This window comes from Salvelinus fontinalis, chromosome 1, assembly GCF_029448725.1.
Source record: "Salvelinus fontinalis isolate EN_2023a chromosome 1, ASM2944872v1, whole genome shotgun sequence".
Lineage (NCBI taxonomy): Eukaryota > Metazoa > Chordata > Actinopteri > Salmoniformes > Salmonidae > Salvelinus > Salvelinus fontinalis.
The window spans coordinates 1,472,824-1,489,669 of record NC_074665.1 but is presented as its reverse complement, the minus strand read 5'-3'; the positions used below and the strand labels follow the sequence as shown (position 1 = coordinate 1,489,669).

Sequence of the window (16,846 nt, the reverse complement as noted above, 5' to 3'; positions counted from 1 at the left end):
CATTGTGTAGTAGGTCTATATGATATACCATTGTGTAGTAGGTCTATATGATATACCATTGTGTAGTAGTCTATATTATATACCATTGTGTAGTAGGTCTATATGATATACCATTGTGTAGTAGGTCTATATGATATACCATTGTGTAGTAGTAGGTCTATATGATATACCATTGTGTAGTAGTCTATATTATATACCATTGTGTAGTAGGTCTATATGATATACCATTGTGTAGTAGTCTATATGATATACCATTGTGTAGTAGTCTATATGATATACCATTGTGTAGTAGGTCTATATGATATACCATTGTGTAGTAGGTCTATATGATATACCATTGTGTAGTAGGTCTATATGATATACCATTGTGTAGTAGATCTATATTATATACCATTGTGTAGTAGGTCTATATGATATACCATTGTGTAGTAGGTCTATATGATATACCATTGTGTAGTAGATCTATATTATATACCATTGTGTAGTAGATCTATATGATATACCATTGTGTAGTAGATCTATATGATATACCATTGTGTAATAGGTCTATATGATATACCATTGTGTAATAGGTCTATATGATATACCATTGTGTAGTAGGTCTATATGATATACCATTGTGTAGTAGATCTATATTATATACCATTGTGTAGTAGATCTATATGATATACCATTGTGTAATAGGTCTATATGATATACCATTGTGTAATAGGTCTATATGATATACCATTGTGTAGTAGTAGGTCTATATGATATACCATTGTGTAATAGGTCTATATGATATACCATTGTGTAGTAGATCTATATTATATACCATTGTGTAGTAGATCTATATGATATACCATTGTGTAGTAGGTCTATATGATATACCATTGTGTAGTAGGTCTATATGATATACCATTGTGTAGTAGGTCTATATGATATACCATTGTGTAGTAGTCTATATTATATACCATTGTGTAGTAGGTCTATATGATATACCATTGTGTAGTAGGTCTATATGATATACCATTGTGTAGTAGTAGGTCTATATGATATACCATTGTGTAGTAGTCTATATTATATACCATTGTGTAGTAGGTCTATATGATATACCATTGTGTAGTAGTCTATATGATATACCATTGTGTAGTAGTCTATATGATATACCATTGTGTAGTAGGTCTATATGATATACCATTGTGTAGTAGGTCTATATGATATACCATTGTGTAATAGGTCTATATGATATACCATTGTGTAGTAGTAGGTCTATATGATATACCATTGTGTAATAGGTCTATATGATATACCATTGTGTAGTAGGTCTATATGATATACCATTGTGTAGTAGGTCTATATGATATACCATTGTGTAGTAGGTCTATATGATATACCATTGTGTAGTAGGTCTATATGATATACCATTGTGTAGTAGGTCTATATGATATACCATTGTGTAGTAGGTCTATATGATATACCATTGTGTAGTAGGTCTATATGATATACCATTGTGTAGTAGGTCTATATGATATACCATTGTGTAGTAGTAGGTCTATATGATATACCATTGTGTAGTAGGTCTATATGATATACCATTGTGTAATAGGTCTATATGATATACCATTGTGTAGTAGGTCTATATGATATACCATTGTGTAGTAAGTCTATATGTAATTCTAAGGTGTATGGAAACATGCTGTAACCACACCTCGTGTGCATACCAAACAGTTATCCTGCTGTAACCACACCTCGTGTGCATACCAAACAGTTATCCTGCTGTAACCACACCTCGTGTGCATACCAAACAGTTATCCTGCTGTAACCACACCTCGTGTGCATACCAAACAGTTATCCTGCTGTAACCACACCTCGTGTGCATACCAAACAGTTATCCTGCTGTAACCACACCTCGTGTGCATACCAAACAGTTATCCTGCTGTAACCACACCTCGTGTGCATACCAAACAGTTATCCTGCTGTAACCACACCTCGTGTGCATACCAAACAGTCATGCTGCTGTAACCACACCTCGTGTGCATACCAAACAGTTATCCTGCTGTAACCACACCTCGTGTGCATACCAAACAGTTATCCTGCTGTAACCACACCTCGTGTGCATACCAAACAGTTATCCTGCTGTAACCACACCTCGTGTGCATACCAAACAGTCATGCTGCTGTAACCACACCTCGTGTGCATACCAAACAGTTATCCTGCTGTAACCACACCTCGTGTGCATACCAAACAGTTATCCTGCTGTAACCACACCTCGTGTGCATACCAAACAGTTATCCTGCTGTAACCACACCTTGTGTGCATACCAAACAGTTATCCTGCTGTAACCACACCTCGTGTGCATACCAAACAGTTATCCTGCTGTAACCACACCTCGTGTGCATACCAAACGGCACTCTATATAGTGGATTACATTTGACCAAGGTCTATAGGGCTCTATGGTGGCAGGGAGCATAGCGGGTAAGAGTTTTGGGCCAGTTGCTGGTTCGAATCCCTGAATGGACTAGGTGAAAAAAAATCTGCCGATGTGCCCATGAGCAAGGCACCTAAACGGTAATGGATGAGAGCGTCTGCTAAAAAGATCCGTTATAATGTAAAGGGCCATTTGGGACACAACCTCGACTATTGCATTTCATACGGGCCAAGATAACGATTATAAATACCCAGGTTTAAAGATGCACTATGCTGAAATCACTGCCATTTCCTGGTTGCTAAAATTCTAATAGTTCGACTAATTTCAGTTGATGTGACAAAACAAGCAAGTAGAGAATCACTGTAGCATCTAAACAAAACCGCTGTGAAATAAATTGAACATAAGCAAAAAATATTGTATTTTCAGCTGTTTGACAGTGGGGTACAAAACCGAAAGTAGAAAACGCAAAAACGACACGTAAAGACGTGCATAGAAATAACACACACACATAGAGCTACAGTATCTTATACTTGCTTTCAATGAGAATGACAGATCTATAACTTACAATTCTATGTGAATTTGTTCGGGTTGGACAAAACGTTTCATAATGCAGCTTTAACTTAACCTGGCTACTTACTTTAGTCCTTCCATTTATTGTAAAGTTTCCCAGCTGACCATTACAATGTCTGACCAGATCATCCATCCGGCTCATGAGGAAGCAGATCTTCTCACATCCGGCCTCTCGGCCCTCAATCCATGTGATCTTATCTCCCCTAATGTCTTTAGTGGAGTCCGTTTTCTGACTGACCAGCTGACCGTCGGTAAACTTCCCGGTTTTATGCAACAATTTGACGTCTTCCAAGATGGCCAGCCCCGTTTCCCCGCCGAGGAAGTTGTCAACTACACATATCCCATGCTTAGTCATACACGGGACTATGTACTCAATGGCGAGATTCTGAGGCGTGGACCGGGTGGTGGTCTGTCCGTTGGGTTTGGTATTCGACCCGCCCGGCTTACCGACCGAGGAGCCAGCGCACTCTGCGTTAGTTATAAAACCTTTCATTCTAGTCTCTCCGCTCGGAGATGCGGTGTTTTCGGGTCTGACGCGTGTCTTTAGTTGTGGTGACGGTAGTGTCTGTCCCTCTATCCCCCCAGACGGTGCCTGAGGTTCAGCAGACTTCTGTTTTGAAACCTGCGGTTTTACCTCGGATTCTTTACAGTTCACCTTGTGCATTTTCCAGTGCTGCTTCTGGTGCTCCTTGCTGCAGTAGAACGAGTTTCGGCACCGGCCGCACTTGAGGAGATTCTCCATTTTCCCACAAAGTTCACAATACTGTCTTTCTCGCTCCAAGTCCAGAGCAGTCTGAGCTGCAGTCTTAAGTTTAGTCTCCATGTCTGCAGTTGGAAGTAACGTTTAGCTAACTAGTGTGTTACGGTATTGAAATCCAACCAGTCACACGCGTCCTGTTAATGATTCGTTTGGAAGTGATCCACACACAGATCGAGCCCAGCCTGCCACGCCACACAGAGTGAAACGGAAAACCAGCTCCCGACGATTTAAGACCCGATAATTTCATCACACGTATTCCGTTGTTTACTTTATTTTACACGGTAATAGAAGTTTAGGTGCGTTTGAAGCCAACAATTGGATAATTCCAGTCTTCGGGACGTCTTGTAGCGCGGAGCTAGCCATCGAGCAGACTGTGTAGCATAACACCGTCAGTGTTACGACGCCTTATCTCTCCGGGGGCGTATTATTTACGCAGATTCTGTTGCGAAACGTTTCTTAAACGGAAGCGAACAAAACGGGGCGGGACATACCTGAATTTGTCCAATAGAAACTCTAGTTTTAGTTGCACATTGGAATGATAACGATTACACCTCCGGGCTGCGTTTAGGATGTTTTTACGTTCTGAAACGGTGCTGTACTGAACGACCAGTTGAAAAACGGGTTGGGTTGGGGAACACAGTCGACATGGACACTTCCCTTTAAATACGTTACTCATTGCTTCAAGTCACACCTCGCCACACCCACCAAATGGCAGCAAACCTACCTCAAAGTATGTTCAAGAACGTACAAGAACGTTTAGGAGAAACGTCGTTGGATAGAAACCGTTTCACAACGTAGCAAACGTTCAAGCGACCTGAACGCACCTATGATGTCAGCAACGAAACCCTGGCAGCTGGTCCTCCTCCCTTTAAACCTGCAATGTGGAACTTTTGGGGAGACATAAATGTGCCATTCATTGAAAGCAAATCGAAGAAGCTGTGTATCTGTTCTATGTGCTATATTTCTATACTTAGATTTCTTAAGTTTCGTTTTTTTGCATCGTTTACTTTTGGTTTTTGTACAAGAGCTTCAAAAAGCTGAAAATACAATATTTTGGGGTTATGGAAAATATATTTCACAGTGGTTTAGACGGTACAATGATACTGAAATTAGGCAAACTATTAGAATTTTAGCAGCCAGGAAATGGCGGAGTGATTTCTCCATAGTGCATCTTTAAATCCAGCAGAAAAAGCGGGAGGATTTAAATCATAATTCGAAGATTAATTTGAGGAAAATAGTGTAGACAAAATAAAAAGTAGCCTACACTTCTACAACACCTAAAAGCCTGACTTTGTCCTGGGGATAACACAGTATATATTCTATTAGCACATCTAAAAGCCTGACTTTGTAATGGGGATAACACAGTATATATTCTATTAGCACATCTAAAAGCCTGACTTTGTTATGGGGATAACACATTATATATTATATTAGCACATCTAAAAGCCTGACTTTGTTATGGGGATAACACATTATATATTATATTCTACTGTTATTGCTCCCATTTCATTATAAAAATGTAATTTAAAAATGATCTCATCCAGAGTTAGATCTTTCTATAAAAAAATAAATAATTGTCAAATGTAAACCCAACGCCGAGCCTATAAAATAATAGAAATGATCTCCTCAAAATCTCATCTCCGTTTTTATAAGAATAGGCCTAATAAAAACATAATTTTACATTTTGAAAGCTTACTGTGCATGGGAAAAATAAAGCTTTTTTTGTTAAATCAAATCCAAGGTTATAGGTCACGTACACAGATTTGCAGATGTTATCGAAGGGGCAGCAAAATGCGAGTGTTTCTAGCAATACACACATAATACAAAAAGAAAGTCATTGAGAAATATCAGAGTCCGGAATATAAACATTAAACAAAAATACATTCAACATGCAACAATCTCATAGATTTTAGTTTGATTTTTAGTTACAGTTCACACGAGGAAATCAGTCAATTGAAGGGGAAAAAATGAGGCCTTAATCTAGAGATTTACCATGACTGGGAATACAGATATGCATCTGTTGGTCACAGATACCTTTATAAAGGCAGTGGATCAGAGAACCAGTCAGTATCTGGTTTGATCACCATTTTGCCTCATGCAGCGTGACACGTCTCCTTCACATAGAGTTGATCAGGCTGTTGATTGTAGTCCCACTCCTCTTCATCTCCTTCACATAGAGTTGATCAGGCTGTTGATTGTAGTCCCACTCCTCTTCATCTCCTTCACAGAGTTGATCAGGCTGTTGATTGTAGTCCCACTCCTCTTCATCTCCTTCACATAGAGTTGATCAGGCTGTTGATTGTAGTCCCACTCCTCTTCATCTCCTTCACATAGAGTTGATCAGGCTGTTGATTGTAGTCCCACTCCTCTTCATCTCCTTCACATAGAGTTGATCAGGCTGTTGATTGTAGTCCCACTCCTCTTCATCTCCTTCACATAGAGTTGATCAGGCTGTTGATTGTAGTCCCACTCCTCTTCATCTCCTTCACATAGAGTTGATCAGGCTGTTGATTGTAGTCCCACTCCTCTTCATCTCCTTCACATAGAGTTGATCAGGCTGTTGATTGTAGTCCCACTCCTCTTCATCTCCTTCACATAGAGTTGATCAGGCTGTTGATTGTAGTCCCACTCCTCTTCATCTCCTTCACATAGAGTTGATCAGGCTGTTGATTGTAGTCCCACTCCTCTTCATCTCCTTCACATAGAGTTGATCAGGCTGTTGATTGTAGTCCCACTCCTCTTCATCTCCTTCACATAGAGTTGATCAGGCTGTTGATTGTAGTCCCACTCCTCTTCATCTCCTTCACATAGAGTTGATCAGGCTGTTGATTGTAGTCCCACTCCTCTTCATCTCCTTCACATAGAGTTGATCAGGCTGTTGATTGTAGTCCCACTCCTCTTCATCTCCTTCACATAGAGTTGATCAGGCTGTTGATTGTAGTCCCACTCCTCTTCATCTCCTTCACATAGAGTTGATCAGGCTGTTGATTGTAGTCCCACTCCTCTTCATCTCCTTCACATAGAGTTGATCAGGCTGTTGATTGTAGTCCCACTCCTCTTCATCTCCTTCACATAGAGTTGATCAGGCTGTTGATTGTAGTCCCACTCCTCTTCATCTCCTTCACATAGAGTTGATCAGGCTGTTGATTGTAGTCCCACTCCTCTTCATCTCCTTCACATAGAGTTGATCAGGCTGTTGATTGTAGTCCCACTCCTCTTCATCTCCTTCACATAGAGTTGATCAGGCTGTTGATTGTAGTCCCACTCCTCTTCATCTCCTTCACATAGAGTTGATCAGGCTGTTGATTGTAGTCCCACTCCTCTTCATCTCCTTCACATAGAGTTGATCAGGCTGTTGATTGTAGTCCCACTCCTCTTCATCTCCTTCACATAGAGTTGATCAGGCTGTTGATTGTAGTCCCACTCCTCTTCATCTCCTTCACATAGAGTTGATCAGGCTGTTGATTGTAGTCCCACTCCTCTTCATCTCCTTCACATAGAGTTGATCAGGCTGTTGATTGTAGTCCCACTCCTCTTCATCTCCTTCACATAGAGTTGATCAGGCTGTTGATTGTAGTCCCACTCCTCTTCATCTCCTTCACATAGAGTTGATCAGGCTGTTGATTGTAGTCCCACTCCTCTTCATCTCCTTCACATAGAGTTGATCAGGCTGTTGATTGTAGTCCCACTCCTCTTCATCTCCTTCACATAGAGTTGATCAGGCTGTTGATTGTAGTCCCACTCCTCTTCATCTCCTTCACATAGAGTTGATCAGGCTGTTGATTGTAGTCCCACTCCTCTTCATCTCCTTCACATAGAGTTGATCAGGCTGTTGATTGTAGTCCCACTCCTCTTCATCTCCTTCACATAGAGTTGATCAGGCTGTTGATTGTAGTCCCACTCCTCTTCATCTCCTTCACATAGAGTTGATCAGGCTGTTGATTGTAGTCCCACTCCTCTTCATCTCCTTCACATAGAGTTGATCAGGCTGTTGATTGTAGTCCCACTCCTCTTCATCTCCTTCACATAGAGTTGATCAGGCTGTTGATTGTAGTCCCACTCCTCTTCATCTCCTTCACATAGAGTTGATCAGGCTGTTGATTGTAGTCCCACTCCTCTTCATCTCCTTCACATAGAGTTGATCAGGCTGTTGATTGTAGTCCCACTCCTCTTCATCTCCTTCACATAGAGTTGATCAGGCTGTTGATTGTAGTCCCACTCCTCTTCATCTCCTTCACATAGAGTTGATCAGGCTGTTGATTGTAGTCCCACTCCTCTTCATCTCCTTCACATAGAGTTGATCAGGCTGTTGATTGTAGTCCCACTCCTCTTCATCTCCTTCACATAGAGTTGATCAGGCTGTTGATTGTAGTCCCACTCCTCTTCATCTCCTTCACATAGAGTTGATCAGGCTGTTGATTGTAGTCCCACTCCTCTTCATCTCCTTCACATAGAGTTGATCAGGCTGTTGATTGTAGTCCCACTCCTCTTCATCTCCTTCACATAGAGTTGATCAGGCTGTTGATTGTAGTCCCACTCCTCTTCATCTCCTTCACATAGAGTTGATCAGGATGTTGATTGTAGTCCCACTCCTCTTCATCTCCTTCACATAGAGTTGATCAGGATGTTGATTGTGGCCTGTGGAATGTAGTCCCACTCCTCTTCAACGGCTGTGTGAAGTTGCTGGATAAAAGGCGGGTACTGGAACATGATGTCATACATGTCGATCCAGAGCATCCCAAACGTGCTCAAAGGGTGACATTGTGTTCGCTGTCCGTAGCTTATTCCTGCCCAATACCATAACCCGACCGCCACCATGGGCCACTCTGTTCACAACGTTAACATCAGCAAACCGCTCAACCATATGACGCCATACATCCGTGAAGAGCACACTTCTCCATTGTGCCAGTGGCCATTGAAGGTGAGCATTTGCCCACTGAAGTCGGTTTAAGACCCTGGTGACGAGCACGCATCAGCTGTCCAGGTGGCTGGTCTCAGACGATACCGCAGGTGAAGAAGCCGGATGTGGAGGCCCTGGGCTGGCGGAATTACACGTGAGGCTGGTTGGACGTACTGCCAAATTCTCTAAAACTACGTTGGAGGCGGCTTATGGTAGAGAAATTAACATTAAATTCTCTAGCAACAGCTCTGGTGGACATTCCTGCAGTCAACATGCCAATTGCACCCTCCCTCAAAACTTAAGACATCTGTGGCATTGTGTTGTGTGACAAAACTGCACATTTTAGAGTGACCTGTAATTGTCCCCAGCACAAGGTGCACCTGTGTACTGCTCATGCTGTTTAATCAGCTTCTTGATATGCAACACCTGCCAGGTGGATGGATTATCTTGGCAAAGGAGAAATGTTCACTAACAGGGATGTGAACAATTTTGTTCACAACATTTTAGAGAAATAGGATTATTTTGCGAATGGAACATTTCTGGGGGATCATTTATTTCAGCTCGTGAAACATGGGACCAACACTTTACAGGTTGCGTTTATATTTTTGTTCAAGTATATACATCAATAAAGCTGCCTCGGGAAGTTTTAAAAAAATGATCCAGCTCCGGGAAGTCGAATTTCTGGTGAGTGACCGTCGCAGTTGGCTGGGTTCCCTCGGGACAGAGTTCCTGAAGAGAGAGAGAGAAGTCTGATCGGTCCAATCATAGAGGTTACAAAGTCCGGGCTTCGTTATGTACAGTAAGTCTACTATGTAACAGACACAGACTAAGATAAATGAGCAAATAAACACCAATATTATTATTATATACAGTACCAGTCAAAAAGTTTAGAACACCTAGTCATTCAAGGTTTTTTCTTTGTTTGTACTTTTCTCTACATTGTATAATAATAGTGAAGACATCAACACTATGCAATAAGACATATGGAATCATGTAGTAACCAAAAAAGTGTTAAACAAATCAAAATATATTTTATATTTGAGATTCTTAAAAATAGCCACAGTTTGCCTTGATGACAGCTTTGCACACTCTTTGTCATTGTCTCAACCAGCTTCACCTGGAATGTTTTCTCAACAGTCTTGTAGGAGTTCCCACATTATGCTGAGCACTTGTTGGTCGCTTTTCCTTCACTCTGCGGTCCAACTCATCCCTAACCATCTCAATTGGGTTGAGGTCGGGTGATTGTGGAGGCCAGGTAATCTGATGCAGTGGTGTAAAGTACTTTAAAGTATTTTTTACTTAAGTACTACTTAAGAAGGTTTTTTTGGTATCTGTACTTTACTATTTATGTTTGACAACTTTTGCTTTTACTTCAATACATTCCTAAAACAAGTAATGTACTTTTTACTCCATACATTTTCCGTGACACTCAAAGTACTAGTTATATTTTGAATGCTTAGCAGGACAGGAAAGGGTTCAATTCACACACTAAACAGAGAACATCTCTGGTCATCACTACTGCCTCTGATCTGGTGGACTCACTAAACAGAGAACATCCCTGGTCATCCCTACTGCCTCTGATCTGGTGGACTCACTAAACAGAGAACATCCCTGGTCATCCCTACTGCCTCTGATCTGCTGGACTCACTAAACAGAGAACATCCCTGGTCATCACTACTGCCTCTGATCTGGTGGACTCACTAAACAGAGAACATCCCTGGTCATCCCTACTACCTCTGATCTGGAGGACTCACTAAACAGAGAACATCCCTGGTCATCACTACTGCCTCCAATCTGCTGGACTCACTAAACAGAGAACATCCCTGGTCATCTCTACTGCCTCCAATCTGGAGGACTCACTAAACAGAGAACCTACCCGGTCATCCCTACTGTCTCCAATCTGGAGGACTCACTAAACAGAGAATATCCCTGGTCATCCCTACTGCCTCTGATCTGGAGGACTCACTACACAGAGAACATCCCTGGTCATCTCTACTGCCTCTGATCTGGAGGACTCACTACACAGAGTACATCCCTGGTCATCCCTACTGCCTCTGATCTGGAGGACTCACTAAACAGAGAACATCCCTGGTCATCTCTACTGCCTCTGATCTGGAGGACTCACTAAACAGAGAACATCCCTGGTCATCTCTACTGCCTCTGATCTGGAGGACTCACTAAACAGAGAACATCCCTGGTCATCTCTACTGCCTCTGATCTGGAGGACTCACTACACAGAGTACATCCCTGGTCATCCCTACTGCCTCTGATCTGGAGGACTCACTAAACAGAGAACATCCCTGGTCATCTCTACTGCCTCTGATCTGGAGGACTCACTAAACAGAGAACATCTCTGGTCATCCCTACTACCTCTGATCTGGTGGACTCACTAAACAGAGAACATCCCTGGTCATCTCTACTGCCTCTGGTCTGGAGGACTCACTAAACAAAGAACATCCCTGGTCATCACTACTGCCTCCGATCTGGTGGACTCACTAAACAGAGAACATCTCTGGTCATCCCTACTACCTCTGATCTGGTGGACTCACTAAACAGAGAACATCCCTGGTCATCCCTACTGCCTCTGATCTGGTGGACTCACTAAACAGAGAACATCTCTGGTCATCCCTACTACCTCTGATCTGGTGGACTCACTAAACAGAGAACATCCCTGGTCATGCCTACTGGCTCCGATCTGGTGGACTCACTAAACACAAGTGCTTCATTTGTAAATTATGAAAGCAACACGTTGACCTGGTTATTCGTCTTATTTCTGTCTGTGGCAGATGTTTCACCGTGCTTTGACCACTGAACTACTGTATTTTGCCATGCTGTCTCTCTGTTCCTGTCTCAGATTGAGTCCATGATGGCGGAGCTACTAAAGCAGAAGGCTATCCTGGAGGATGAGTATTTCTCTGGTGAGGGAAGGCTATCCTGGAGGATGAGTATTTCTCAGGTGAGGGAAGACTATCCTGGAGGATGAGTATGACTCAGGTGAGGGAAGGCTATCCTGGAGGATGAGTATGACTCAGGTGAGGGAAGACTATCCTGGAGGATGAGTCTGACTCAGGTGAGGGAAGACTATCCTGGAGGATGAGTATGACTCAGGTGAGGGAAGGTTCTATCCTGGAGGATGAGTATGACTCAGGTGAGGGAAGGCTATCCTTGAGGATGAGTCTGACTCTGGTGAGGGAAGGCTATCCTGGAGGATGAGTCTGACTCTGGCGAGGGAAGGTTGTCCTGGAGGATGAGTATGACTCAGGTGAGGGAAGGCTATCCTGGAGGAAGAGTATGACTCAGGTGAGGGAAGGCTATCCTGGAGGATGAGTCTGACTCTGGCGAGGGAAGGTTGTCCTGGAGGATGAGTCTGACTCAGGTGAGGGAAGGCTATCCTGGAGGATGAGTATGACTCTGGTGAGGGAAGGCTATCCTGGAGGATGAGTATGACTCAGGTGAGGGAAGGCTATCCTGGAGGATGAGTCTGACTCTGGCGAGGGAAGGTTGTCCTGGAGGATGAGTCTGACTCAGGTGAGGGAAGGCTATCCTGGAGGATGAGTATGACTCAGGTGAGGGAAGGCTATCCTGGAGGATGAGTATGACTCAGGTGAGGGAACATTCAAATAAATGCTTTGTGTGACACTAAGACATTTGCTAATGTTATGTAGTCTTTAGTGACTTTGAATAATCTACAACCCTCCAGTGTCATCAGACTGTTGTTGATAAAACGTTTACTGGAGACAGGAGATCAAGTGGAGACATAGGACGAGGTGGATATTTGTATAATAAGGCAGGTTTATTCAAGTGCAAAAATATCAGGCAAAGCGTGCAGCACGGCTCCTTCTGTCTGATTCGTATGGAATCGTCAGGAAAAGAGACAGTCTAATCAGTTTGTACAGGTTATATAGGCAACAAGCAAAGTAGGTTGATCTTGTAGTGTGGCCTTCCGATTGGTCGATCTGGGTCTTGGGTAGTCCTGGTCAGGCCTGGTGTCAACGTTCCATTGGTTCCTGAGATAGTTCTTTGTTTTGTGCTCCAACCTTGAGTTGTGTGTGTCTGTGGTTGTCATGGGGGAGGGGAGTTGTGTGTGTCTGTGGTTGTCATGGGGGAGGGGAGTTGTGTGTGTCTGTGGTTGTCATGGGGGAGGGGAGTTGTGTGTGTCTGGGGTTGTCATGGGGGAGGGGAGTTGTGTGTGTCTGTGGTTATTATGGGGGAGGGGAGTTGTGTGTGTCTGTGGTTGGTGTCTTAATGAGTTCAGCATATGTCCAAGAGAAATGAGGAGTATGTGTATTTTGTATAAAAGATGGCTTATGTTGAAAAGTTGTTATTACTAGTTTCCAGTATCTATTACAATTTCTTACACTGTTACAGAATGTCTTGCTCTGCATGAAGTTATTTCTCTCAATTAGGAGACGTGATACACCCACACACCCACACACCCCGTCCTCCCAGACCCCCACACACCCCGTCCTGCCAGACCCCCACACACCCCGTCCTGCCAGACCCCCACACACACCCCGTCCTCCCAGACCCCCACACACCCCGTCCTCCCAGACCACCACACCCACCCCGTCCTGCCAGACCCCCACACACCCCGTCCTGCCAGACCCCCACAGAGCCCGTCCTCCCAGACCCGATTTGATTTGATATGGCCCTGGCACTGATTTGAGTTTGACATCCCTGCTGTACAGTCTTGTTGACACTGCAGGCCTTAATGCTCAAATCAGTTTTGTTTTTCAAACCCACTTTGGAATACTGACTGTCCAAACAACAAGTTACAAGTGACCAGATAGGATTTGTGTTCAGACAGCAGTCATTTGCTGACATGGCTACGCTAGTTGTCATAGTAACGGCCGGTGTGTGTGCAGTGGTGTAGACTGATTGGATGTGGTTCTCCTACTTCCTGTCACTCAGTAGTTATGTAGCAAGCTAAGTGACGAAAATGCCTGCCACGGACATTTTCCAGTTGCTTTCAATGTTCAAAATCATACTGTTAGAATACTTCTAAAGCCTCAAAGGGATAAGATGATCCAACTTTCAAAACGTGTCATTTTTTTGGCTAGCCACAGCTGTCAACTAGCTAGCTAGGTAGCTAGCCAGCCACAGCTGTCAACTAGCCAGCTAGGTAGCTAGCCAGCCACAGCTGTCAACTAGCTAGTTAGGTAGCCAGCCACAGCTGTCAACTAGCTAGCTAGGTAGCTAGCCACAGCGGTCAACTAGCTAGGTAGCTAGCCACAGCTGTCAACTAGCTAGCTAGGTAGCCACAGCTGTCAACTAGCTAGCTAGGTAGCTGTTTAGCTTTTTAGAACATTCACTCATTTGTAAACAATTAACAAGCTAGTTAGCTACCAACTGTGCTCGTCAAACTGTCAACTATCAAGCAACAAGATATGCCAAACAACCGTCTAAAAACCACTTGAGGGCAAATGCATCAGATTAAATCATGGCCAGGAGTCATATATTATTTGATACATATTGAATTTGGTCTTTGCTATAATAGCCCTCAGAAACACACTGAATAACACATTCATAAATGGGGAAAAGACAGTCAAACATAAATAATGAGGAACAAGGTTTTGAAGTGTTTGTCCTATGTCCTATGCTTCCATTCGTTTGCATGGGAACTACCTCCATGCTTCCATTCGTTTGCATGGGAACTACCTCCACGCTTCCATTCGTTTGCATGGGAACTACCTCCACGCTTCCATTCGTTTGCATGGGAACTACCTCCATGCTTCCATTCGTTTGCATGGGAACTACCTCCATGCTTCCATTCGTTTACATGGGAACTACCTCCATGCTTCCATTTGTTTGCATGGTAACTACCTCCATGCTTCCATTCGTTTGCATGGGAACTACCTTCATGCTTCCATTCGTTTGCATGGGAACTACCTCCATGCTTCCATTCGTTTGCATGGGAACTACCTCCATGCTTCCATTCATTTGCATGGGAACTACCTCCATGCTTCCATTCGTTTGCATGGGAACTACCTCCATGCTTCCATTCATTTGCATGGGAACTACCTCCATGCTTCCATTTGTTTGCATGGGAACTACCTCCATGCTTCAATTCGTTTGCATCCGAACTACCTCCATGCTTCCATTCGTTTGCATCCGAACTACCTCCATGCTTCCATTCGTTTGCATCCGAACTACCTCCATGTTTCCATTCGTTTGCATGGGAACTACCTCCACGCTTCCATTCGTTTGCATGGGAACTACCTCCATGCTTCCATTCGTTTGCATGGGAACTACCTCCATGCTTCCATTTGTTTGCATGGGAACTACCTCCACGCTTCCATTCGTTTGCATGGGAACTACCTCCACGCTTCCATTCGTTTACACGGGAACTACCTCCATGCTTCCATTTGTTTGCATGGTAACTACCTCCATGCTTCCATTCGTTTGCATGGGAACTACCTCCATGCTTCCATTCGTTTGCATGGGAACTACCTCCATGCTTCCATTCGTTTGCATGGGAACTACCTCCATGCTTCCATTCGTTTGCATGGGAACTACCTCCATGCTTCCATTCGTTTGCATGGGAACTACCTCCATGCTTCCATTCATTTGCATGGGAACTACCTCCATGCTTCCATTTGTTTGCATGGGAACTACCTCCATGCTTCAATTCGTTTGCATCCGAACTACCTCCATGCTTCCATTCGTTTGCATCCGAACTACCTCCATGCTTCCATTCGTTTGCATGGGAACTACCTCCATGCTTCCATTCATTTGCATGGGAACTACCTCCATGCTTCCATTCGTTTGCATGGGAACTACCTCCATGCTTCCATTCGTTTGCATGGGAACTACCTCCATGCTTCCATTCATTTGCATGGGAACTACCTCCACGCTTCCATTCGTTTGCATGGGAACTACCTCCATGCTTCCATTCGTTTGCATCCGAACTACCTCCATGCTTCCATTCGTTTACATGGTAACTACCTCCATGCTTCCATTCGTTTACATGGGAACTACCTCCATGCTTCCATTCGTTTGCATGGGAACTACCTCCATGCTTCCATTCGTTTGCATGGGAACTACCTCCATGCTTCCATTCGTTTGCATGGGAACTACCTCCATGCTTCCATTCGTTTGCATGGGAACTACCTCCACGCTTCCATTCGTTTGCATGGGAACTACCTCCACGCTTCCATTCGTTTGCATGGGAACTACCTCCACGCTTCCATTCGTTTGCATGGGAACTACCTCCATGCTTCAATTCGTTTACATGGGAACTACCTCCGTGCTTCCATTCGTTTGCATGGGAAATACCTCCATGCTTCCATTCGTTTGCATGGGAACTACCTCCATGCTTCCATTCGTTTGCATGGGAACTACCTTCATGCTTCCATTCGTTTGCATGGGAACTACCTCCATGCTTCCATTCGTTTGCATGGGAACTACCTCCATGCTTCCATTCGTTTGCATGGGAACTACCTCCATGCTTCCATTCGTTTGCATGGGAACTACCTCCATGCTTCCATTCGTTTGCATGGGAACTACCTCCATGCTTCCATTCGTTTGCATGGGAACTACCTCCATGCTTCCATTCGTTTGCATGGGAACTACCTCCATGCTTCCATTTGTTTGCATGTGAACTACCTCCATGCTTCCATTCGTTTGCATGGGAACTACCTCCATGCTTCCATTTGTTTGCATGGGAACTACCTCCATGCTTCCATTCGTTTGCATGGGAACTACCTCCATGCTTCCATTCGTTTGCATGGGAACTACCTCCATGCTTCCATTCGTTTGCATGGGAACTACCTCCATGCTTCCATTTGTTTGCATGGGAACTACCTCCATGCTTCCATTCGTTTGCATGGGAACTACCTCCACGCTTCCATTCGTTTACATGGGAACTACCTCCATGCTTCCATTTGTTTGCATGGTAACTACCTCCATGCTTCCATTCGTTTGCATGGTAACTACCTCCATGCTTCCATTCGTTTGCATGGGAACTACCTCCATGCTTCCATTCGTTTGCATGGGAACTACCTCCATGCTTCCATTCGTTTACATGGGAACTACCTCCATGCTTCCATTTGTTTGCATGGTAACTACCTCCATGCTTCCATTCGTTTGCATGGTAACTACCTCCATGCTTCCATTCGTTTGCATGGGAACTACCTCCATGCTTCCATTCGTTTGCATGGGAACTACCTCCATGCTTCCATTCGTTTGCATGGGAACTACCTCCATG

The 16,846-nt window shown here is 43.8% G+C and overlaps 1 protein-coding gene across 1 annotated transcript in view; it reads right to left on the bottom strand.

Moving 5' to 3' along the window:
* The window catches only part of egln1a (egl-9 family hypoxia-inducible factor 1a), a 95,765-nt gene extending 91,582 nt beyond the window's left edge, over window positions 1-4,183 (bottom strand). The window contains exon 1 of the mRNA XM_055935050.1: window positions 3,048-4,183. Coding sequence (XP_055791025.1) covers window positions 3,048-3,803 — 756 coding nt within the window. The 5' untranslated portion in view covers window positions 3,804-4,183. The remainder of the gene's footprint in view (window positions 1-3,047) is intronic.
* Between the last annotated feature and the right edge of the window lie 12,663 nt (window positions 4,184-16,846).